General features: G+C 58.8%; 2 protein-coding genes across 5 annotated transcripts in view; one reads left to right on the top strand and one right to left on the bottom strand.

Moving 5' to 3' along the window:
- Positions 1 to 24,171, top strand: part of LOC102575749 (zinc finger protein 850) — a 30,380-nt gene that overhangs the window by 245 nt on the left and 5,964 nt on the right. Inside the window, exon 2 of the mRNA XM_059731297.1 lies at positions 157 to 2,918. Coding sequence (XP_059587280.1) covers positions 166 to 2,918 — 2,753 coding nt within the window. The 5' untranslated portion in view covers positions 157 to 165. The remainder of the gene's footprint in view (positions 1 to 156; positions 2,919 to 24,171) is intronic.
- Positions 7,676 to 19,953, bottom strand: FBXL19 (F-box and leucine rich repeat protein 19). Of its 4 annotated transcripts, none has more exons than XM_019496362.2 (13): positions 18,978 to 19,953; positions 18,002 to 18,206; positions 17,119 to 17,262; positions 16,816 to 16,902; positions 16,123 to 16,335; positions 16,009 to 16,041; positions 15,811 to 15,927; positions 15,359 to 15,644; positions 11,790 to 12,102; positions 10,080 to 10,243; positions 9,758 to 9,919; positions 9,445 to 9,663; positions 7,676 to 9,304 (listed from the first exon to the last, which is right to left on the bottom strand). In XM_019496362.2, the coding sequence occupies exons 2-13, from the start codon at positions 18,173 to 18,175 to the stop codon at positions 9,039 to 9,041; spliced, it is 2,178 nt and encodes a 725-aa protein (XP_019351907.1). In that variant the 5' UTR covers positions 18,176 to 18,206; positions 18,978 to 19,953; the 3' UTR covers positions 7,676 to 9,038. The 4 variants fall into 4 exon arrangements, with proteins under 4 accessions (XP_019351907.1, XP_059587418.1, XP_059587419.1 ...); XM_059731435.1 differs by lacking the exon at positions 18,978 to 19,953 and adding an exon at positions 18,591 to 18,641; XM_059731436.1 differs by lacking the exon at positions 15,811 to 15,927.

A 24,171-nucleotide genomic window follows, 5' to 3' on the forward strand; every position in this document is an offset into this window, starting at 1 on the left:
CACACACACACGGAACCCAGGCACCCAGACACATGTACAAACACACACACACACGCAGGTGTCCAGGACAGGTGTGCGAGTACACACACCTACGGGGCCCCAGGCATCCACCCCCCACTAATCCCCTGCCTTTTCCTCCCCCCGCCCCCCCCACAGGGCAGCGCCATGAGCCAGCTCAGCCCCTCCCCCCCCGGGGCCCCGCCCAGCCCCGCCCCCGACATCTCCTGCGACATCCAGTGCTGGTCGGACGAGGACTGGAGCCCGCCCCGTGCAACGCACGAGCAGGGTGCAAGAGGCAGTGGCGAGGATGCAGAAACAGGGCCCTCGCACAACGATGCCAGTGGGTGGGGCTTGCACCACAGCAACGACAACCCTTCGTCACCCCCGGCCTTGCACGTGGGTCACGGAGAGCTGGGGTGTGACGCTGCCTCACACGAGGGCCACAACAGTCAGCTCGCTTTCCACACCTCCTCGCACGAAGGCAGACAGTGCCCCGGCTTGCACAGCGAGTGCTGCCCGCTCGCTTTCCGCACCCCCTCGCACGAGGGCATCCCCCAGCTGGCTGTCCATGCTGCCTCGTACAAGGAAAATAACCAACCAAGTCCCGGCAGTGCCTCGCCCGAGGACGATGACCTACCTCCCCACCACACCTCGCACAAGGACAGCGACGAGCTGGTTTTCCCCGGCGCCTTGCACAAGGGCCGAACTAAGCTGGATTTCTACGATGCTTCGCACGAGGACCTGCCACTGGAGTACTACACTACCTTGCAGGAGGACCGCAGTAGCAAGCTGGCTTTTCACAATGCTTCACAGGAGGGCCACAACCAGCTGGATATCGACCCTGCCTCGCACAAGGGAGATGCATTGGAGTTCCCTGCTGCCTCGCACGAGGACAAGCTGCATTTCCCCACCTTGCACGAGGGCCTAGCACCGGATTTTCCCGCCGCCGCCGCCTTGCATGAGGGCCCAGCCCGCTTCCCACCGCCGCCCCCCTCCCGCCCGCACCAGTGTGGAGAGTGCGGGAAAGCCTTTGCGGCGGCCTCCACGCTGGCACAGCATGCCCGCACGCACACGGGCGAGAGGCCCTACGTGTGTGGGGCCTGCGGGCGCCGCTTCGCCCGGGGCTCCACCTTCCTGCAGCACCAGCGTGTGCACACGGGCGAGCGGCCATACCCGTGCGCCGACTGTGGCAAGCGCTTCTCCCGTGCCTCCAACCTGGCGCAGCACCGGCGCGTGCACACAGGTGAGCGGCCCTACGCCTGCGCCGACTGCGGGCGCCGCTTTGGCCTCAGCTCCACCCTCCTGCAGCACCAGGTCACGCACACAGGCGAGCGCCCGTACCCGTGTGCAGACTGCGGCAAGGCCTTCAACCGCCGCTCCAACCTGGCCAACCATCGGCGCGTGCACACTGGCGAGCGCCCCTTTGCCTGCGCCGACTGTGGCAAGCGCTTTGCCGAGAGCTCCACCCGGGCGCAGCACCGGCGCACGCACACAGGTGAGCGGCCCTACCCGTGTGGCGCCTGTGGCAAGCGTTTTGGCCTCAGCTCCACCCTGCTCCAGCACCAAGCCACACACGCCGGCGACCGGCCCTACCCGTGCGAGGATTGTGGGCGCCGCTTCCGCCTTGGCTCCGCCCTCCGGCGCCACCGCCGAGCCGGGGCCTGCCGCCGGGCAGGGACCCCGGGACAGGGCACGCCATGTGGGGGCTGCCGGGCGCCAGGGACCCCCTCTTGCCAGGCCTGCAAAGCGCAAGGGACCCCATGTGAGGGCTGTAGGGTGCTAAGGGAGGAAGCAGGGACCCCCACATGCGAGGCATGCAAGGCACTAGGTGCCCTGTGCGAGGGCTGCAGGGCAATGGGGGAGGGAGCGGGGCCCCCGTCATGTGAGGCGTGTGAGGAACAAGGTGCCCCATGCAAGAGCTGCAGGGCGCAGGGTGGCACCCAAGCACCCTTGTGCAAAGAATCGAGCGAGGCACAAGATGCTCCATGTGGCAGCTGCAGAGGAGCAGGGACCCCCTCTTGCAAGGTGTGCAAGGCCCAGGGTGCCCCATGTGAGGCCTGCAGGGAACTGGGTGAGGAGCCGGGGCCCTCCTCGTGTGAGGCGTGCAAGACACAAGGCACCCCATGTGAGGCCTGTAGGGCCCGGGGGCCCCCATGTGAGGCAGCGGTGCCCACCTACATCTGCGGTGAGTGCGGGCGGGGCTTCCGCCAGCGGGCGCACCTAGCGGCGCACGGGCGGGCGCATGCAGGGGACCGGCCCTTCGCATGCGGGGCATGCGGGCGGGCCTTCGCTCAGCGCTCCAAGCTGCGAGCGCACGCCCGCACGCACACAGGCGAGCGGCCCTACCCGTGCGAGGCCTGCGGGCGCCGCTTTGGCCACGCCTCGGCCCTGGCCCAGCACCGGCGCACGCACACAGGTGAGCGGCCCTACCCCTGCACCGACTGCGGCAAGCGCTTCGCCCAGAGCTCAGCGCTGGCCCAGCACCGGCGCACGCACACGGGTGAGCGCCCCTACCCCTGCGGCGACTGCCCCCTGCGCTTCCGGTACCGCCTCCAGCGCACCCGCCACCGCCGCGCCCAGCACGCTGCCAGCCCAGGGGGCTCTGGGATGGCTCCCAGTCCGGGGGTTTCAGCAGTTGGAGATGGCGGCTCTCAGACGTCTGTGGCTTCAGGAGTCTCTGCGGCCATAGATGGGGTCCCCGAGAACTCCATGGCCCGGGGGGTCTCTGTGGCAGTAGATGGGGTCTCCGAGATGTCCGTGGCTCGGGAGGTCCCTCTGGCCATGGATGGGGTTTCCCAGAAGTCCGTGGCCCGGGGGGTCTCCGTGGCAATAGACGGGGTCTCTGGCATGTCCCTAAATCCAGGGATTTTGCTGGATGGAGACGGGGTCTCTAAGACATCCGTGGCCCGGGGATCTCCGTGACGGTAGACGGGGTCTCTGAGACGTCCGTGGCCCAGGGGGGGCCCATGGCGATAGATGGGGATCTCCATGGTGCCAGACATGGCCTCAGGGCAGTCCGTGGGCATATGAGGTCGGTAGGGGGGTGGGGGGGTAATTAGACTAATTAGCTGGGGGGGGGGGGATTTGACCCATTAGCTCTATTTCGTATGAAGCCGGGCGGGCGGAGGGAAGGGGCCTGCCCGGACGCCTGGGCTCCCTCCCTTTGCTGTTGCTGGTCCAGGAGGGCAGCGGGGTGGGCAGAGGAGCCCGGACACCGGGGCTCTCTGACGGTGGGGGGGTGTGTGTGTGTGTGGGGGGGGGGGGGGCGTGTGTGTATTCGGAGGCATTGATTGGACGAGTGAACAACTGGGGTGTTGAGGGGGGACCGGGAGGGAGCCCGGCCCCTCGGTTCTCTGGGGTGGGGGGGAGGGAGCGGGAGCCGGGAGCGGGAGCCCGCACACCTGCACACCTCCCTGGGGTGTGGGGAGAGCCCGGCACTCACCCCACGCCCTCTGAGCCCACTCCCCTCTTGGAGGAACCCCGGCGTCCGGGCTCCTGCCCCACCCTGTACAACGCCGCCATGGGGGGGGGTCCCCCCGCAGCTCCTCACTGGCTTCTCAGCTCCATTTGTGTCCCAGGATCCCTCTGGAGTGGAAAGGTTTAACTTCGACTGGGGGGAGGGGTGGGCGTTTTAGGGGGGGATGGGTAGGGGCTGAACTTTGGGCATTGGTGATGCGCCCAGAATAAAAATGGCAGGCTACCCCACATGCATGTGCGTGTGTGTGCATGTGTCTGCGCCTTGTTCTGGGATAAGGGACCAGGGCAGTGGGGGAAGGGAATCAAGATTTGGGGTGGGGAAGAGGGATCCAAGATGGCCGATGCAGGGAGACCTAAGATAGCAGAGATGGGGGAGGCCAAGATGGTGGAGATTTAGTGGGGAAGGATCAAGATGGCTGACTTTGGTGGTGGGGGGCAGGCCGAGATGGTGGAGATAGGGGAGGACAAGATGGCTGACTTGGGCACACCCAAGGTGGCAGAGATGGGGGAAACTAAGATGGCTGAGGTGGGGAGCCCAAGATGGCTGCCAGGGTCTGTGGGGACCCTCCTGCCTCCACCCCATGACTCCCCCCTCACATGAAGGACCCCTTATGGGATGTGTAGGGGTAGGTAGAGGTTGGGTAGGGCTGCACCCTAGCGGGTGGAGATGACCTTTGAACCAAAATGGCTGCCAGGCAAGGCCCTTCTCCTGGAAGCACCCATGGGAAGATGGCTGCCCTGCCGTCACCTTGCAGGCCAGGCCTGCCCCTCCACCCTCCGCCAAGTCCACCACCCCGCTGACTTGGCCAACGGGACATGACAGGGTCAGGGTTGGCAGAGGTTGGGCCCCTGCCTCCTGCTCCTGCTCCCCTTCTGGATTGGACAAGGCACTTCTCAGGCCGGGGCGATGGCCAAATCACTTCATCCAGGCAACGCTGGCCAACCCAGCTCAGTCCACCCCACCTCCCCAAGCCAACATCGTGGGCCTGTCGGGGTGAAGGATGCCCAGTCCCGCGGGCCAAGTGAAGGGTAGTCAGTGATGGACTAGAAGGCCAACCCCAGAGCCACAGACTCTCTGGCAGACGCCACAGGGAGAGCCAGACCATGGACTTGGAACAGAGTCAGATGGACTTGCTCTCACCAGGTGTCACTATGCAGCCCTGTCCCAGGCTAGTTTTTCCCCAATCTACGGGGTCCGTGCCCCACTTAATGTTCCCCTGGAGGGCGTCTTTGAAATGTTTCCTCTGCCTCCCGTGTACCCAAGTCCCTTGGCCGAGCTGGAAGTATAGCAGCTGTTTCAGTAGCTGTCCACACAGTGCCCTTTCCACCGCAGCTCATGTTGATGTTCATCGCTTCCATGCTGGTGAGGATGCCTGGTGTCTGTGCAACAATCCTCCCGCTTTATGCCGCGGGTCTTCTGGAGGCAGCGCTGGTGATAACCCGACCTGTCCAAGTTGAGGCAAATCGACCCAACACAATAGAAGACACCAACCAGGAGGGATCAAGGTGAATCAGTGCTGGGAAGAGACAGTCAACCCAACCCGATGGAAGGCACGAACCAGGAGGCAACAAGGTGAATCAATGCTGTGAAGACGCAGTCAACGCAACCCAAGTCCACTCTATCCAGCACAATAGGAGACTCAAGAGCAAGTATCAAAGCCAATCAAAATTGTGACAGAACAACCTGATACAAAATAAAATATGGGGCCATAAAAATGAAGAGAAAAACACCACCATTAAGGACCGTAAAAGGACAAATTAACCCCCCTGCTGTAACATAAGGTAATGTAATGTAATATAATCTTGCCCTATCTCCTAGGCCACAGGCTGACCAAAACAAAGTCGACAGAAACAAAAATGCCAGTAAAGCTCCATCAAGAGGAATCCAAATTAATAACCAAAGAAACCAATTAAAAAAAAGACAAGCCCATAACATGACAACTTGCTCCAAAAATAAGATGAATAATAAAAAACCCCACACAACATAAAAGAACATGCCATAACAAATTAAACTGCTGTAAAAGAACTGGGAAAGGAATAGAAAACTTGGTACAAATAGACCAATAAATTCAATAAGAAAAACTCAATAAAATATATGAGGAAAAGGAATAGGAAAAAGCTCAATAAAAATAGATGACTAAATAGAATAAAAGTAGCTTGTTAAAATTCAATCAATAACAGCATTAAGAAAAAATAAAAGACCAGTTAACTCAGTGAAAACCTGACTGAAAACATAGACCAAGAAAGCCAATTGAAATAAATAGTCACTAAAAAAATTAAAAAATGTACCAATTAAATCAATACAAATAGATCAATAAAGCTACTAAAAATAGACCAAGGTCAATAAGAGACTCAATAAAGTTAATAAAAAACCAAGTAAAAATAGATCAATTAACTCAATAAAAACTCAATAAAAAGTAAACCAATAAAGTCAATAAAGAAAGATCAATTAAGTCAGTCTATTTTTAATGTTTTAACTAAGTCAATAAAACTATACCAAGAAAGTAAAATCTCAAAATAGACGAATATAACGAATGAAAAATTGAATAATAAAGTCAATGCAAATAGACTGATACGGTCAATTAAAAAAAAAATCAATAGAAATAGATTGATAAGGTTGATAAAAATAGACCAATTCAGTCAGTAAAACGCTTGGTAAAAATAGACTGAGAAAGTCAGTGGAAAACATTAATAAAGTCCATAAAGAAAAAATAAACCAATAAAGTCAGTAAAAATAGACCAATCGGGTCAATAAAAAACAACAAAAAATAGACTGACACAATCAATAAAGGTAGAGCAATTAAGTCAATAAAAAAGCTCAATAAAAAGACCGATAAAGTATATTAAAATAGACCAATGGGGTCAATAAAAATGTCATTAAAAAGACCAATTAAATCAGTAAAAACATACTGATAAAGTCAATAAGAAACAGATCAATAAAGGAACTCAATTAAAAAATAGCCTGATAAAATCAATAAAAATAGACCCATGAGGTCACCCACACAAAAAAAGTCAATAAAATAGACCAATAAGGTGAAGATGAAAACCATAAAAATAGGCCACTGAAATCAATAAAATAGATCAATGAAGTCAATACAACTCAATAAAAAAGTAAGACCAATACAGCCAATAAAAAGAGATTGATAAGGTCAATAATACTCAATAAAAATAGACTGAGAAAGTCTATAATAAAGAAACAAATAAAAGACAGAGGCCAAGAAACTGAGAACAAAATTAAATACAATAAAATAAAATAATAAAAAAAACCCTAGCAAAATGAACCCAATAAAATCAAATGAAATGAGACCAAGAAAAAAATGAAACCAAAAAATAAAGTAAAATAAAATGATAAATAAAAATAGTCCAAGAAAAATTAAACCAAAAAAAATAAAATACAATGCAATCATCCAAAAGAAAAGAAAAATAGGGCAAGAAAAAAAATGAAGCCAGAAAATAAAACAATGATAAAATATGGACCCAGAAAAATGAACATAAAAAGTGAAATACAAGCCAAGAAAAAAAATAAAAGCAAACAATAAGAGACTGAAACACAGGCCAAGAAAAAAATTAACGCCCCTCCATCAAATCATAAAATAAAAAATAGGCCAAGAAAAAAAGGAACAAAAAAAGGTAAAGAAAAAGAAAACAGAGCAAGAAGAAATGAATAAATTAAAATAGACCAGAGGCCGAGAAAAAGATCAAAGAAAAGAAAAGAAAAGAAAGGAGGGCCGTGAGAACCTGAAGCCAGGCAGGGGACGCGCGCCGGGGCCTGTACGAGGAGGCTGGAGCAACACCTGGCCGGGGCCGTTTGACCCCAGCGCTCTTTCCTGCCAGGCCAGGGGTCGGGCTTGAGGATCTGCTCGGGTCCCTTCCACCCGACCTACTATGAACTATGATACCCCCCAGGTCCCTCCCCACGCCCCCTCCAGTGCTGCCCCTCCTAGCTACCCCCGGCCCCTCCAATACCCCCCAGCCCACTACAGCTGCCCCTCAGACACCCCCATGACCTCTCCTGGACCCCCCCACAAACGCCCCTGGCACCCCCAGCTCCCAAGCCTCCTCCACCTGCCCGACCCCTCCCTCCGAGCCACCTAGACCTCCCCAGGACCTCTCAATACCCCCCAAAACTGCTCCCCCAGCCCCTCCGAACTGCCCCGAGACCCTTGGTCCCCGCAGTGCGAAAAGCAGCAGCCACCAGTTACAAAACCGCCTTTATTATTATTTTCATTTTTTTTTTGCCTTTTTTCCCTCTTTTTTTCTGTTCTTTCCAGCCAGAAAAAGGAAAAAAAAAAAAAAAAAAGCCCCCCAGAAACAGCCCCGGGGGGAGGGGGAGGCAGCTGGGCCTGGATGCCCCCCCAGCCCCGAGACCACCCCCCTGGAGCTGCCATTGGGACCTGGTGCCCCCCCGGGGGAGGGAAAGCTTTGGTCCTTGAGGTGGGGAGGGGGGGCCAGGGCCGGACGCCTGGGTTCTCCAAGAGCATTGGTTGGTGGGGGTGGCCCGGGTCCCGCGTGTGTGTGCACGTCCCCACCGCCTGGGTCCTGTCCCAGGCGCGTGTCCTAGACACCTGGGACCCTCGCTCGCGGGTGGCCCGGACGCCCAGGTCCCGTGTCCGAGCCGAGCACGTCCCTTTGCTCCGGATGCCGGGGTCCCCCGAGCCTGTGCGTGTCTCCAGCTCCCGGATGCCTGGGTCCCACATCGCGGGGGTGTGATGGGGAGGAGCCCCCACAGTCCATGTGTCCATCCAGGTGCTTCCTAACCCCGCGCTGCTGCCACTGCCACCTCCTCCGTCTGTCCGCTGGCCCCGCCCCCATCATTAAATATGCAAACACTAATATTCATGACGCGACCCCCTGAGGTACATTCGGCCCAAAACCGCTGGCGTTGTGGGGGAGGAAGGAAGGTGGGGGGCAGAACCCGGACGCCTGGGTCCACTGGGGGGAGGGGGGTCCCGAGCCCCTCCCCCCCACCCCGGAGATTGTCACCCCGACTGGGGAAGCCCCAGTGGCACTGGGAGACTGGGAGGAAGTGGGACCGCCCCCCCTATTGCTTCAAGTACGCGGCGCCGGGGCGGGGAGAATTCAAGTATCGGCGGCGCAGGAAGGTTTAACGGAGATGTCGCCCCGCCCCCTCCACCTGAGGCCACCCCCCCAGCCAAGCTGCCCCGCCCCCTGCCATCACAGGGGCCAGGCCAGGAAGAGGCCAAGCCCCCTTCCTCCAGCAGCGGGTGGAGCCTACCAGGCCCTCCTCCTTCCCATAATGCACCAGGGGAGGGACCCTGATTTGGCCTGCTTGGGTGGTGGTAGGGCGGGGGGTCCGGACGCCTGGGTTCCCTGGCTCAAAGGGGGGGCGGGGTGGGGGTAGTGGTCCCGGACGCCTGGGTTCTCTGGCTCAAAAACCAATGGCAGGAGGAGGTGTGGAGGGGGCGTGGCTTCGAGTGGGGACAGGGGGCAGCCCTGCCCCCAGCCAATCAGAGGGGGGATCCCAGTCCCGTCCCCCCGTCCCCCCCCAAGAAACTTCAGTGCATGGCTTGGACGAGGGTCCCAGCCCGGCCCGGCCGGCGCTAGGAGCTATCCCTCAGCAGCAGCTTCTCCTCCGAGGAGCGGAACCGGGGCGGGGCTGGGGCAGGGGATGGAGCCCCTGGGACCGAGGGGGCGGGGCCTCCGGCAGCCCCGCCCCCACCCCCGGCCCCGCCCCCGGGCGGTGGGTCCTGGCAGAGGCGGGCGCAGGCCTCGGGGGACACGTGGCGGCAGGCGCGGAGGTCCACCCGGGTTAGGCGTGGGCAGCGGCGAAGCAGAGGCAGGCACTGATCCGTCAGGCGGGGGCAACCTGGGGGGGGGGTGGAGACAAGGGGTCAGGGGGGCTGCAGGTCGGAGGTGAGGGGTACCACGGGGGGGAGGGCGGGGGCTGCAGGTCAGAAGCGAGGGGCACCACCCCTGTGGAGGCTTTCGGCGGGGGGGGTGTCTCACCAGCCAGGTTGAGTTCGGCCAGGCCATCGCGCAGGGGGCAGCCTGGGGCCGTCAGCAGGGCCAGGGCTGGGTCCCCCAGCTGCCCGCAGTGGCTCAGGTCCAGCTTGGCCAGGGCGGGCGCGTGCCGGGCCACCAGCCGCACCGACGCCTCTGTGATGTCCAGCCCGGCCAGGCGCAGCTCCCACAGCCCCTGCAGGCGGCCCCGCGCCTCCGTCTGCCCTGGGGGAGGGGGGAGAGGGGGGTCAGGACTCAGGCGTCTGGGTTCCCTGCCCCTCCACCCCCAACCCCAGGGAACCCAGGTGTCCAGGCCTACCCGGGCGGGCGTCAGGCGGGGGCAGCAGCAGCTCGCGCAGGTGCGAGTCCTTGAGGTCCTGGACCCAGCGCAGGTCCAGCAGCCGCAGGGCGGGGACAGAGGCTGTGCTCAGTGCCGACACTGCTCCCCACGAGCAGCCCGTCAGGATCAGCTCCCGCAGGCCTGCAGGGCACAGGTGTGGCCCCTGCTGAACCCAGGCATCCGGGCTCCCAACACCTGCCCCACCCCGGCCTTCTCCTGCCCCAGAGAAGCCAGGCATGTGGGCTCCCAGCCACCCTGCTCCCCTCCCCATCCTGGAGAATGCGGGCATCCAGGCACTCACCTTGGAGGCGGTTGAGCAGCCACATGAGCTGCTTCTTGGAGATGCTGGTCCAGCTGAGGTCCAGGCTGGCTGGCTGCCGCCGGATGATGCCGCTCAGCATGGATGGCGTGATGGATGTGCGGCGGCTCAGGTCGATGCGTGTCCACAGCCGCTTGTCACAGCACCTGGGAGCGGGAGGGGAGGGAACGTTAAATCTGACAGGTGCTGCTATTAGAGGCAATACAGTGACCCTCTCCACCCCAATTCTGCCTATGCTACAGGTATTGTGGTATCAGGTAGCTGTGGGGAATAGGAAGGGTGCAGGCATTACAGAAGATATGGTAAGAGGCACCTGTGGGAAATAAGGAGGCTGCAGCTATTACAGATGATATGGTAGAAAGAACCCTTGTATCCCCACGCTTGTCTATATACTGGAGACACTACAGTAGGAGCAACTATTATAGGTAATATGGTAAGGAAAAACCTTGCAATCGCCCCCCCAAGCTTCTCCATATCTACAGGCATTACAGTAGGGGCAGGTATTCTGGATAATATGGTAAGGGGCAGGAACGAGGGAAGTGAGGAAGAATGATGAACTATGTGGGGGGTGCACCTACTAGAGACAATATGGTAAGTGGAACTTGCCACTCCTCTGCCTAACTCCAGGTGCCCCTTTCCTACAGTCATTACGGTCATGGGCATATGCAGGGTGCACCTATCCTAGACAATATGCTACAGAAGACCCACCCTTAACACAGATCCCCTGACTTGCCCCTGTACTCAAAATATTACGGTAAAGGGAAATACAGAGGAGGCAGCAATTATAGACAAGAGGGTAAAAGGGCCTGCTCGCCCTCCAGCCTGTCACTCTACTAGGGGAATTACAGCACAAGCAGGTGGGGTGGGAGTACAACAAAGCCCTGTAACTGCCCCCCCCCCCCACGGCCTGTGACCCCCAGGACCCCCCCCAAGGCCCCCAACCCCCCAGACCCCTGTAACCCCCTGCCTGTGACCCCTGCCCCCCAGGGCTCTCTGGGACCCCCCACTTGCCCCAGGCCCCAAAACTCCCCCCCCCCGGCCCCCATAATCGCAGCCCCCCCTCACCGAGACCAGACCCCATGACCCTGGACCCCCAACCCCCTCCTAGCCCCTACGACCCCCTTGACCCCTGTCTCTATCCCCTCCTGACCTCCCCGGGACCCCCGACCCCCCAGCCCTCCTCCAGATCCCATAACTCCTCCCCACCCCCCATTACCTCCCTGACCCCCTCCAGTCCTCCCCGGCACCCCCCTACACCCCATAGCCCCCCTCCCAGGCCCCAAAGCCCCCAAGCCCTCTCTCCACCCCCTCCAGACACCCCTGGTACCCCCAGATCCCCCCTCCCCACCCCCATAGCCCCCTTGACCCCTCTCCCCACCAGGACCCTCCCCCTGGGTCTCCCCCAGCCCCCATACTCCCTTGACCACTCCCCCACCCCCTCCCGACCCCCCCTGGGACTCCTAAACCCCCATAATCACCCTGCGGCCCCCAGACCCTCACAGCCCCCATACCCCCCCTCCCCACCCACTCCAGTCCCCCCGGGACCTCCAAACCCCCTCCCCACCCCTTCCAAGCCCCCCCAGTCCCCATAATCCCCTAACTCCTCTCCCCACCCCCACAGCCCAACAGGACCCCCCTCTGCCCCCCACAGCCCCCATAATCCCGACTCCTTCCCCCCAGGCAGGGGCTGACCAGCGGCTCCAGGTGCGGCAGACGCGCATGCAGACGCAGAGCTCGCGGGCGCTGAGGTGGCGGAAGACGCGCAACCAGGCATGGCGCCGCAGCACGTGGGGGGCGCCCGAGGCCAGGGGCAGGGCGTCGGGCTCGGGGCTGGCAGGGGGCGGGCGCACCACGTGCCGCTCCAGCTGCAGCAGGGCTGGCGGCTTGGGCGGTGAGGGCACCAGGGGCCAGGCCAGCAGGCGCCGCGGCCCCCCCCGCACCCGCGGCGCCCCCCGATGGTTGTTCTCCTTGCCCGGGCCCGCTGCGTCCTCCTCCTCGTCCTCGTCTGCCAGGGGAGACAACAGGCAACAGATATGTATGTATAGATGCGCGCAAGACATGTAATGGGCAGCCGGGACAGTAGACTACAAGAGATATGTACACAGATGCACACAATAAATGTAACAGGGAGCCAGGGCAATAGATATGTATCTAGATGTGCGCAATAAATGTAATGGGGAGTGCAGGGACTGGGGCTGCCACAGCTTCCTTAGCCTCCTCTGGGAAGGGGAGAAAGGGGTAGGGGGTCAATAGGGGATGGGATGGCATGCTGGGCTTTTCTGGTTATTACTCACAATAACTGTAATGGTGGGTGGGGGCCAGGACTGGCCATGGCTTCCTCAGCCTCCTCGAGGAGAGAAAGCAGGGCAGGGCAGGGGGCAACAGGTGGGTGGAGCACTGGGCCGCTCCGGTCATTACACACAATAAATGTAATGGGAAGTGGTAGTGCATGGAGGCATGTCATAAATGTAATGGAGCAGGAGCACGGGGCTGGCTGCATCGTCCTCATCCTCATCCGGGAAGGAGAGAATAGGGGGATGGGACACCAGGGCACTCTCTCCATTTCTTGCATGGCTTGCCATGGAAGCATGGTATAAATGTAACGGAGCAGGGGCTGGCTGCATCTTTCTCTGGGAAGGAGAGAAGGGGCTGGGGGGTGGGGAAATCAACAGAGCAATGGAGCACCAGGCTGCTCACCCTGTTTATTGCGTGGCCTGCTGCGGAGGCACACCATAAATGTAAGGAAGCAGGGGCTGTGGCTCACCACATCTTCATTTTCATCTGGGACGGAGAGAACCAGGGGGATCCATAGGGGAGTGGGGAGCTGGGCTGCATTCTCCCTTTACATTTATTGTGCGCAATAAATGGAAAGGGAGTGCGGGCTGAGTGTCTTCCTGCTCATCCCCATTTGGGAAGGAGAAGGGGAGCTGGGGGGGCCCCAGGCAGGTGCTGGGCCTCTTTTTTTGGCACTTCTCTCTGATTGCATGGCGGGCTGGGGAAGTGCGCAATAAACAGAAGGTGTAGCAGAAGGTGGAGGGGATCAGATGCCCTCCCCTGCACCTGGGGTGCTGAGGGGCCATGTTGTGACCCTGCCAGCATCTCCTGGCATACTCTGTCCAGCTGCCCAGCCCTCGTGTCACGCTACATGCCCCCTGCCCACCCATCCAGCCTGCCTCGCGCTTGTCTGTCCCATTCCCACCCCACTTCTGCCCCCTACTCCCCTTCCTGCCTGTCTACTATCCCCATGCTCGCTGCCTGCCCCCCCCCATGCCAGCTGGGCATTGCCCCCTGCCAGCTTCCTTCTACCTGCCCGCCCCACGCTGCAGCCATCTGTCTGTCCACCCCACGCCATGTCCGTGTCCCGATATGTGTAGTACCCAGCATCCACCCGCGCTCCATCTCTTCATCCCACACTCAGTTTATCCCTCTACTCTCCACTCCGTCCATCCACCGCTCGCCCACCCCACGCTCCCCGTGTCCATTCATGTACACACCTACACATCCAATGACCCACAGCATCTCTGCATCCACCCCACACTCGATGCATCCCTCTATTTGGCACTCCACACATCCACCCACCCTGTGCTCTACCCATCCATGCACCTAGTATCATAGTGCTTAGGGTAAGAAGGGACCTAAACAGATCATCAGGGCCGACCCCCTGCCCCGGGCAGGAACGGGTGCCAGGGTCTCATAGTTTCCTAGTAGTTAGGGGTCAGAAGGGACCTGAATAGATCATCTAGTCTGACCCCACTGCCACTAGCCGGAGCACACGCTGGGATCACATGACCCCAGACAGGTGTTCATCCAACCTCTTTTTGAATTTACCCAAGGTAGGAGCGAGGACCACTTCCCTAGGAAGTTGGTTCCAGGTCCTAGCTACCCTGACAGTGAAACAGTGCCTCCTGATATCTAGCCTGAACCTATTCTCTAGCAGCCTCTGGCCATTGTTCCCCATCACCCCAGGTGGTGCTGGGGAGAATAGGACCCTTCCTATTTGCTGCTGATCTCCCCTAACGAGTTTGTAGGCAGCCACCAGGTCTCCCCTCAGCCTCCTCTTGCTGAGGCTGAACAGGTTCGGGTCCCTCAGTCTCTCCTTGTAGGGCCTGCCCTGTTGCCCTCCAACCAAGTGGGTGGGCTCCTCTGAACCCTCTCAAGGCAGGACACATCCTTCTTAAAGTGCGGTGCCCAGAACTGGACGCAGTACTCCAGTTGAGGCTGGACCAGTGTCGCGTCGAGGGGGAGGATCACCTCTCTGGACCGACTTGAGATGCACCTTTGGATGCATGACAAGCTGCAGTTGGCTTTGCCGGCTGCGGTCTGGCACTGGTGGCTCACGTTCATCTTGGAGTCAGCAATGACTCCAAGATCCCTTTCCATCATATCACCCCAGCCAAGTATCTGTCCAGCCTCCTCTGGAAGACCCCCGAGGCAGGGGAGAGCACCGCCTCCCTTGGGAGCCCAGTCCAGAGCCTGGCAGCCCTCACCGTAAAGTCATGTCTCCTGATGTCCAGCCTGAACCTGCTCTCTAACTTGTGCCCGTTAGTCCTAGTAACCCCGGGAGGAGCTGGGGGAACAGAGCCTCCCCCAATTCCCGCTGGTGAGTTTGTAGATGGCCACCAGATCCCCTCTCAGCCTTCTCTTGCGGAGGCTGAACAGGTTCAGGTCCCGTCGCCTCTCCTCGTAGGGCCTGCCCTGCTGTCCCCTGACCATGCGGGTGGCCTCCTCTGGACCCTCTCCATGCTGTCCACATCCCTCCTGAAGTGCAGCACCTATGTATATACCTACACCTCCATCCATCATCATTAACCCTCACAGACCCCCTAGTTCATTCCTCCAACCATCCATCCATCCATCCATCCATTGACCCCTGTAAGCCTGAGGGTTCATCCATCCATCCATCCCCAAACCCCTTCCTTCCTTCCAATGAACCATTCCATCCCTCCATCCATCCGTCCATCTAATGAAGCAGTCCGTCCACTCATCCAGTCACTGACCTGCGTAGAGCCCCTCCCCGCTGCCATCCATCCGTCCACTCGTTCACCCCTGTAGACCCCTGGGTTCATCCATCCATCCATCCATCCATCCATCCAATGAACCATTTCATTCGTCCCTCCATCCCATCATTCACCTGCGGAGACCGCCTGGTCCATCCCTCCATCCCACACTCAATGTCCCCCTCTATTCTGCACTCCATCCATCTATTCACCCCATGCTCTACCCACCCATGCCTCCCTGCAAGCCCCCCTGCTGTGTGGCACCTTCACGGTCGTCCTCGTCGTCCTCCTCGTCGTCCTCCTCCTCCTCGCTGGTACTGAAGCTGAGGGGCGGGGGTAGGCGGGGTGGGGAGGGGGGGCTGTGCGCGGCACCCGACGACTCCCCGCTCTCTGAGTCGGTGTCGGAGCTGGAGCTGGAGCTGGGCGCTGCGCGGACGCGCTCCAGCAGCTGGCACATCTGCTTGAAGCGCTCCAGCTTCTCCCGCCGGTCAGGCGCCGCTGCCATGGGCACTGGGGGGGCCGCGGGCGCCAGCGATGCGCCGGGGGGCTTCTGCGGAGAGAAGGGGGGCGGTCAGTGCAGCCCAGATGCCTGGGTCCTCTGCAGGGAGGGGAGGACAGGTGGGAGCAGGGAGTTTAGGAGCCCGGATGCCAGGGGTTTCTAGGGTGGGGGGCATAGGAACAGGGGGGGCTGGGAGCCCGGACGCCTGGGTCCTCACCTCCATGTCGGGGCCCCCCAGCAGGCCCGGGTGGGCGCCGGGGCCCTTGGCGTCCAGGTCACGGCCCCAGCCCGGCCCCCCCGGCAGCTTGGCCCCGTCTGGCGCCTGCTCCCCAGCCTGCGGGGACACGAGCCCATCAGGCCTTAGCCCTGGGGGGCCCAATCCTGGGGCAGGGTTAACCCCTCCCTCCCCACTCACCTTCTTCAGATGCTTGTCCCGGCCCCCTTTGATCTGCAAGGGACAAAGACCGGGTCAGGACCGGCCCCCAGACGCCTGGGTTGTCGAAGGGGGGCCAGGAGTCTGGGTCCTCACCTTCTTGCGGGCCCCTGCATCAGGGGCCGGGGGGTCACGCTCCTTCTTGCGCTTGTGGGCAGGGTTGGGGGGGTCCTCAGGGGGCGGGGCCTGCCCGGGGGGCATGGCTGGGGGCCCCTTCTTCTTGGCCGGTGCCTGCTCATCTGTCAGCTTCCAGCGCAGCCCGTCGTCCCCATTGTCTGCCCGGCGCTTCCCGGCCACGTCGCCCACGTCCTGGGGGGGTGGAGCCACCATGTGGGGGGTGTGGCCTGAGGCGGGCCACACCCCTGGCTGGCTTCTTAGCTCCACCTCCAGCATAGCCCTGCCCTGAGGAACCGCCTGGTCCTGCCTCATCAGCCCCAACAGCATCACCCTCAGCCCTGCCCATGTCACAAGCAGGGCCCCTCCCATTCCATAAACCCAGCCCCTCAGTAAATAAGCCCCACCCCCAAAGACCTAGCTCCTGCCCCATGCTTACACCCCGCCTCCAATATAGAGGCCCGCCTGCAATATAAGCCCCACCCCAATGGGAAGCTCCGCCCTCACCTTCTAAGCCCCTCCTGTTACAACAGGAGACCCCACCCCCAAAAGAAGCTCCTCCCACTGCTGCCTACAAGGCCCCTGTCTGAAACTGGAAGTCCAGCCCCACCAGGCCTTGACCTCTCCTCCCTGAGAGACCCCTGCCCCTCCACAGAACCCCGCCCCGGCCCTCACCTTGCTGGACTTGCCCTCGCGCTTGCACTTGGGGCACTCCCAGCAGTTGGGGATCTCGGCGTTCACCACCCCCTCGGCCCGGCCCATCTGCGGAGACACGCGCCGCTCAGCCGGGACCCAGGCGTCCGGGCCCCCCGCCCACACCCCCCAGCCCAGGGCTCCCAGAACGCCATGCTCTCACCCGCCACCCAAGCGAGCCCAGGCGTCCAGGCTCCTAAGCCCCCTGCCCCGCCCCAGGGAACCCAGGGGCATGGGCTCCCAGGATCCCCTGCTCCCCCCACAGGGGCCCCCGGTGTGCGGGACCTGCAGGCAAGCGGGGTGGATGATCTCGTTGCAGATGGAGCACTCCATGAGCGAGAGGTCAAAGCGCTCATCCTCGCCAGCTGCTGCCTCTTCCTTGCCGGCCTCGCCGCAGGCCACGCACACGGCCGTGTGGGGCAGCACCGGCTGCGGGGACACCCCGGACTCCCGTCAGCTCCCCTGAGGGGGGGTGCCGCAGGTGGGGAAATGCGAGCTGCTGCTGGGAGAGGGCCTGTCACTTTAAATGTGGCTGGCTCGGGGGGAGGACAGCCAAGTGTAACAGGGCCTTCTGATGCAGCTGGCTCTGGGGGGCGCAACAGCTACGTATAACAGCGTTCCTGGACGCAACTGGCTCTGTGGGGGGAACAGCTAACTATAACAGTCCTCCCTGGTGTGGCTGGCTCTGTGGGGGAATGGCCAAGTGTAACGGGACCCCCTGATGCAACTGGCTCAGGGGTTGGGGGGGGGAGTCCGAGTATAACAGTCGCCTCTGATGCAGCTGGCTCTGGGGTGGAATGGCCAAGTACAACAGGGCGGAAAAATTAAGTGTAACAACACCCCCACCCTGAAACAGCTGCTTTGGCACAATGGCCAAGTATAACAGTTGCCTCCGATGCAGCTGGCTCTGGGGTGGAATGGCCAAGTACAACAGGACCTTGTAATGCAGCTGGCTCTGGAGTGGAAAAACTAAGTGTAACAACACTCCTAACCTGATAGAGCTGCACCTGGGGGGGAGTGGTCACATATAACAGCATCCCTGCCACTGATGCAGCTGGCTCTGAGGGGGAATGGCCAAGTATAACAAAACCTTCTAATGCAGCTGGCTCTGGGGTACGGCCAAGGATAACAGCCCACCTGGCTGGCAGCTGGCTGTGGGGCGACTCACCGCGGTGCACTGGCGCAGCAGGCAGGACTGCTTCATGCGCCCAGGACCCCCGAACTTCTTCATGTCTTTGCAGAAGTGGCACTCCCCGCACTCCGACCTCAGGCAGGCCCGGCACCTGCGGCAGCGCGTCCGCCGCCGGCGAGCTCCAGGCCCCGCCCCTTTGCTGGACGACATTGGCCACCTCCCACGTCAGCTACGCCGCGGGCTGTGGGGGTGGACAGAGACACACAGGGGGAGGGGCTGAGATGCGGCTGGCTCTGGGGTGGAGTGACCACATAGAACAGCAATTGTGAAGGCTGGGATGCGGCTGGCTCTGGGGTGGGATGGCCACATAGAACAGCCCCTGCAAAGGCTGGGATGCAGCTGGCTGGGGGCGGGGGGAGCAGCCACACAGAGCAGCCCCTGGCAGCGCGGGCAGGTCCCAGAGTTGGAAGGGCAGCCCCTCAGCCCTCAGGACCCCCCCAGGGAACCCCCTGCTTCCACCCCCAGAACCCAGGTGTCCGGGCTCCCAAGCCCCCTAGTCCCACCCCCCAGAACCTAGGCCCCCAGCCCCCCTGCTACCACCCCCGCCCCCCACAGGGGACCCTACCGGCGCGGGCGGGGCGCCCCCTGGGGGCGGGCGGGGGCATGTGTCCGCCCGGCGGGCTCAGCGCAGGGCCTCCCCCCCACGGTGCCGCCACCAGCTCCGTCCCCCGGAAACATGGCCCCGCACCAGGGTTCCGGGGGGGGGTCCCTCCCCCCACCCGCCCCCAGGCCCTCCCCTCCCCTCCCCTCCCCAGCCTGGGCATGTGGGGGGGGGCAGGGGAAGCGGCAACAAAGGAGCAGGCCCCAGGGAGCCCAGGCGTCCGGGTCCCCCCAGAACACCCCGGGCATGCGGGCCCACCTCCCCGTAGGGAACCCAGGCCTCCGGGCCCCCCAAGGAGACCAGGCCTCTGAGCCCCCATAGGGCACCCAGGTGCCCGAGCCCCCCACTCACCCGGATGCGGCGGGCGGGCACCGCGGGCCCCGGCATGGTCCAGCTCGGGGGGGCCAGGGGGTCCCCCCTCCTCCTGCAGCCCCTCCCCCACCCCCGCCCCAAGGCCCCGCCCCTCAAGGGTTAACAGCGCCCCCCCCACACTCTTAAAGGACCAGGCACCCCCGGGGGCTCCCCTCTTAAAGGGCAGGCCCCCTGTCCCCTGCTCTAGGGGGTGCCCCCCCCCTTCTTAAAGGGGCTGGCTCAACGCCCCCTTAAAGGGATGGGAGAGGGGTCACCCCCCCGTTCTTAAAGGGACAGGCGCACCACCCCTTAAAGGGACAGGCACCCACTGCTCTATAAAGGGGGGGGCTCTCCTTCTTAAAGGGGACGGGCACCCCCTTCCTCTGCTCTATAGGGGACCCCCCTCTTAAAGGGATAGTCTCTTAAGGGGACAGGTGCCCCCCTTCCGTGCTCTATAGGAAGTCCCCTCCCCCCCTTAAAGGGACAAGCACTCCCTTCCTCTACTGTATGGGGAGGCCGCCCTTTCTCCTCTTAAAGGGGCAGGCTCCCCTTCCGATTCTTAAAGGAGCAGGCTCCCTTCCAACCCTTAAAGGGACATGCACCCCTCTGCTCACAGTCCTGCCTTCTTAAAGGGACTGGCACTTGTCCCCCCGTCCCCCCCCTTTCCCCCCCTTAAAGGGACAGTCACCCCTTTTCCCTCTGCTTCTTTGGGGGGGTCCCCCTTCTAAAAGAGACAGGCGCCTCCCCCCCTCCCCTGCCCCTCCGCCCCCTCTTAAAGGGCCAGGCGCCCTATTTCCACTGGGGGGGAGGGGGTGGCAGCCTCCTCGGGGGGAGGGCCCCCCTTCTCAACCCCTCCCCCCTCAAGGCCCCCTCCCCCCCCTAAAAGCCCTCAGGCCCCCCAGGCGGCAGGGGGGCCCCCCCAGAGCTGGCGTGGCGGGTGCTGGCGCAGCTGCCCCCTCCTTCAGCCTCCTCGAGCATCCTCCTCCTCCCCTCCCCCACGCGCAAGCCTCAATGCGCAGGCGCGCGGGCCGCCCCTTCAAAATGGCGCCCGCGCGGCGGCTGCTGTGAGTCGTAGTCCCCTCCGGCCCCGCCCGCCCAGGCGTTCCAACGCGGGGAGGCGGGAGCGGGGACTACAGGCGTCATGGCGGCGCCCTGAGGGTGGGAGCAAGGGCTCCTGGGAGATGGGGTTCAGCCGGGCGGGCGTTTCTAAGGGGGTGTTTGGACTACAAGTGTCATGGCGGCAGGAGGGGGCGCGCAACGCCTCAGGGGAGATGTAGTCCCAAACTGAGTCCCAGCCCAGTGGGTTTCTAAGGGACTACAAGTGTCATGGCGGCCTGAGGGGGCGCGCAAGGCATCATGGGAATGGTTGTCCCACAATGAGTCCCAGCTCAATGGGTTTCTAAGGGACTACAAGTAACATGGCAGCCTGAGAGCTCGCGCAAAGCCTCATGGGAGATAGAAATCCATTGATATGGGCCTCAGAATGGGACTACAAACATCATGGCAAGGCCTCATGGGAGATGTAGTCCCATCCTGAGGCCCAACCCAATGCGTTTCTAAGGGAATGCTTGGACTAGAAGCATCATGGCCACGTGATGGCCATGCAAAGGTTCATGGGAACCAGAAGATTTTTTTTTTTCTTCCCCCCACGCCCCTCGTTCCTCTTGTGCAGGAAGGGGGGAGCAGCAAAGCACCCTGGGCGCTGCAGTCCCCAAGGGTGTGTTTGGACTACAAGTGGCATGGCTCCGTGCAAAGGCTCCTGGGAGATGCAGTCCCCATGGCTTGCCCTGTTTCATCATCCTGCCCCTCCTCATCAACCTCTTGTTCCCATAATGAGCCTGAGTCACTATTATTTCACAGGCATTATTAGTCCAACAAGTTATATCATTATTTAGTTAACCCTTCATTTACCTATCGACTCCTGGGGCGCCTCCATTGTCTACTGGGCCCGGAAATGTTAACCCACTTCTATCATTAGCAGCAGGCCATCATGCGTAAACATGATTAAGAGCAAATTATTTCTTACTAATGACTTTTACTTATCTATGGAGCATGAATCACATCATTAGTATTATGAATATCAGCACAGATCATTCATAAATTAGCATGTTAATAGTATTAATATAGTGGACTATAGGTATTACTGATACGTCTTCCCTAAATATCTGTATCTATATGTGTGTGTGTGCGCGCGTGTGTGTGTGTCTATATCTATATGTATGTATGTATAGATATCTAAAAATATGTATATAGATAATACATCACACATCATTACTGGGTCACTGATTTCTGATGTCACTGGTTAATAACCCATGTCCTAATATGGCATTATAATCAGCACATCTGCATATTTGAGACTATGCAAGATTGATTTGTAAACACAAATAACACTATGACATCACGATCATGGTAATCATGTGTTTGCATATTAATGACTAACTCACCTTTTAAGGAACTGTAATAATATTGGAATAATCAGACCGGCACCTGGCTGGGTGGTCTGACCCCAGCGCTCTTTCCTGCCCGCGGCAAGGGGTCGGACTCGATGATCTGTTGAGGTCCCTTCTGACCTGAGCATCTATGAATCTATGAATTGCTATTGGCAAAATAATCTACGAAAAATGTTGATGATGCTATATCTATATAGATAGGTAAAGGATGATGCTATGTCTATATGGTTAGATAAATGTTGATAGTTGCTACATCTATGATGCTATATCATCATAGCATTTATTTGTGTGACAGTATTCGTGGTGCTATAATGCTGTTATATCACGAATAAGAATCTGTAATAAATTATTTATAGGAAATATTTTATTGGCACATTTGCATAACAGCATACCTACCGGATTCTCGTTATGCGTTCAGTCTCCCCATTGCTGTTTCGGTCCTGTTACTATTAAAAATGAATAAATAAACCGATTCAAACAAAGAGTACTACAGTAATGCTATTAAAAGCAGACACCTATATAATGTAACGATGTTCTAACCGATGCACTGGAGCAATGGTCTCCAACCTTTTAAAGTAGGAGATCACCTCTGACATTTAAAAGGAAGCCAAGATCTACTGTGCACTGCCCCCCCCCCCCCCCCCCCAGCGTTTGTCTGTTGGGGGGCAGATTGAGAAAAAATATTTGGGGGCATGCCTCCCCTCCTGGTAAATCCCACCGGGCCGGGGCCCCACTCCACTTACCCCTGCTCCTGCCTCTGCAGCACCACGCCTCATGACGGGGGCCTCCATCTAGCCCCCACCCCTCCCCTCCCCCCACGGACCGACCTGCTGGGCTGGGGTGCAGGCGGGCATGCATGGGGCACCCAGCCCCCACCCCAGCCTCAGATCCACTCCCAGTGGCTCCAAGATCTACGGGTCGGTGATCACTGTACTATATATAATAGTATATAATAATAATAATAATAATAATAATATAATGTACCACATTGTTATATATGTACACACAGAGTATATAATAATAATATAGTATATTATACTATAGCATATCATATTGTGTGCGTATGTATATATATATATATACATGTGTGTGTGTGTGTGTATTTATTCTATATATATAAAAGCCTTAGTCTGTCTGTCCGTAATGCTTTATTTGCACTCTGATTGGCGGTGTGAATAAAGCAGTGGGGACGGCAGGTGACGGAGCACTGCCATGCCGGCAGGGGCCGGGGTGCGGGGGCCAGGCGGGCGCAGCTCCGTGGAGGTGGCGATGGGCGAGGAGCTGGGGAACAGGGTCGGGGCCACCATGGTGGGGGCGGGGAACAGGGGGTGGGAGGAGTGGCCCCGGGCCTGAACTTGAACTGCACGGAGTGGGGGGGCCTGGACGAGGGGCTCTGTCGCCCGGGCCATGTGGGGGCAGTGGCTCCGGCCCCAGCCCCAAAGCGGCGGGGGTGAGGGTGGGGGGAGTGAGCCTGGCCCTGGGCCTCTGTCCCTGCAAGTGGTGGCAACGGGGCAGATGGAGGGGGGGCAGCGATGTCTATGAAATGTATGAAATCTATATAATGTACTGTAGCCTCGTCATATTGACATGTATAACGATAGGGTGCCTACTTCTCCCAGCTGGACCGCAGATAGACGCCAGGCGGACACCAGCCCACCAGCTGTTAGCACAGCTGTCGCGGAGGGGCACGTGGAGGGGCTGGCTGTGTTCAGATCAGCGGGTCCGGATGAACTCCACCCGCGGGTGCTGAAGGAGTTGGCCGGTGTCGTAGCAGAGCCGCTGGCACGGCTGTTCGAGCACTCGTGGCGCTCCGGTCAGGTCCCGGAGGACTGGGAAAGGGCGCGCAGGCAAGGCCCTACGAGGAGAGACGGAGGGACCTGGATCTCTTCAGCCTCCGCAGGAGAAGGCAGAGAGGGGATCTGGTGGCTGCCTATCCATTCCTCAGGGAGGGCGGCAGGGAATCGGAGATGCCCCATTTAACCCCCCGAGTCACTACGAACAAAGGCCAGAAAGCGCGAGAGAGCAGACGTAGGCTGGACGTCAGGAAGAACTTCTTCACCGCACGGGGGGCCAGAATCTGGACCGGGCTGCGCGGGAGGTGGCGCTCGCCCCAGCCCGGGGTCTTCAGCAGGAGACTGGTCAAGCCCAGGCAGGGGGCCGGGCGCAACGACCTACTGAGGTCCCTTCAGACCCCGGCATCTGTGCATCTATGAATGTCTGACGACACGCGTGGTAATGAGTGTAACAACTAACAGTCCTGACAAGAAAAGCCATCATTTCAGGCTGATCTGGGTAATAAGAAGAGCAATAATAAGGTGTAAGATCAATTTAAATAACAATAACAGCAGTAATTGTACGTAATGAGATCTATTTAGATAATGATAAAAACAAAACAATAGCAATAAGGAGTTACGAGGTCAGTTTAGGTGGTCATAATAATGACAATGATAATAATAAGATTGATTTAGATAATAATAAAAATAATAAAATAGCTATCACTGCAATAATAATTTACAAGGTCAATTTAGACAATAATAATAGGGAGAATGATAATTGATAAGATCTAATTAGATAAGAAAACAGCAATCATAATCATTTATATGCTCCCTTTGGACAGTCATAATGGGAATCATTATAATTAAGATCAATTTAGATAACACAACAGTAATAATAATAGCAATAATAATAATTCATATGCTCAATTTAGATATATCAGCAATAACTATAATTAATAAGCTCTATTT

The sequence above is a fragment of the Alligator mississippiensis genome, chromosome 7 (genome assembly GCF_030867095.1).
Source record: "Alligator mississippiensis isolate rAllMis1 chromosome 7, rAllMis1, whole genome shotgun sequence".
NCBI classification, from domain to species: Eukaryota; Metazoa; Chordata; order Crocodylia; family Alligatoridae; genus Alligator; species Alligator mississippiensis.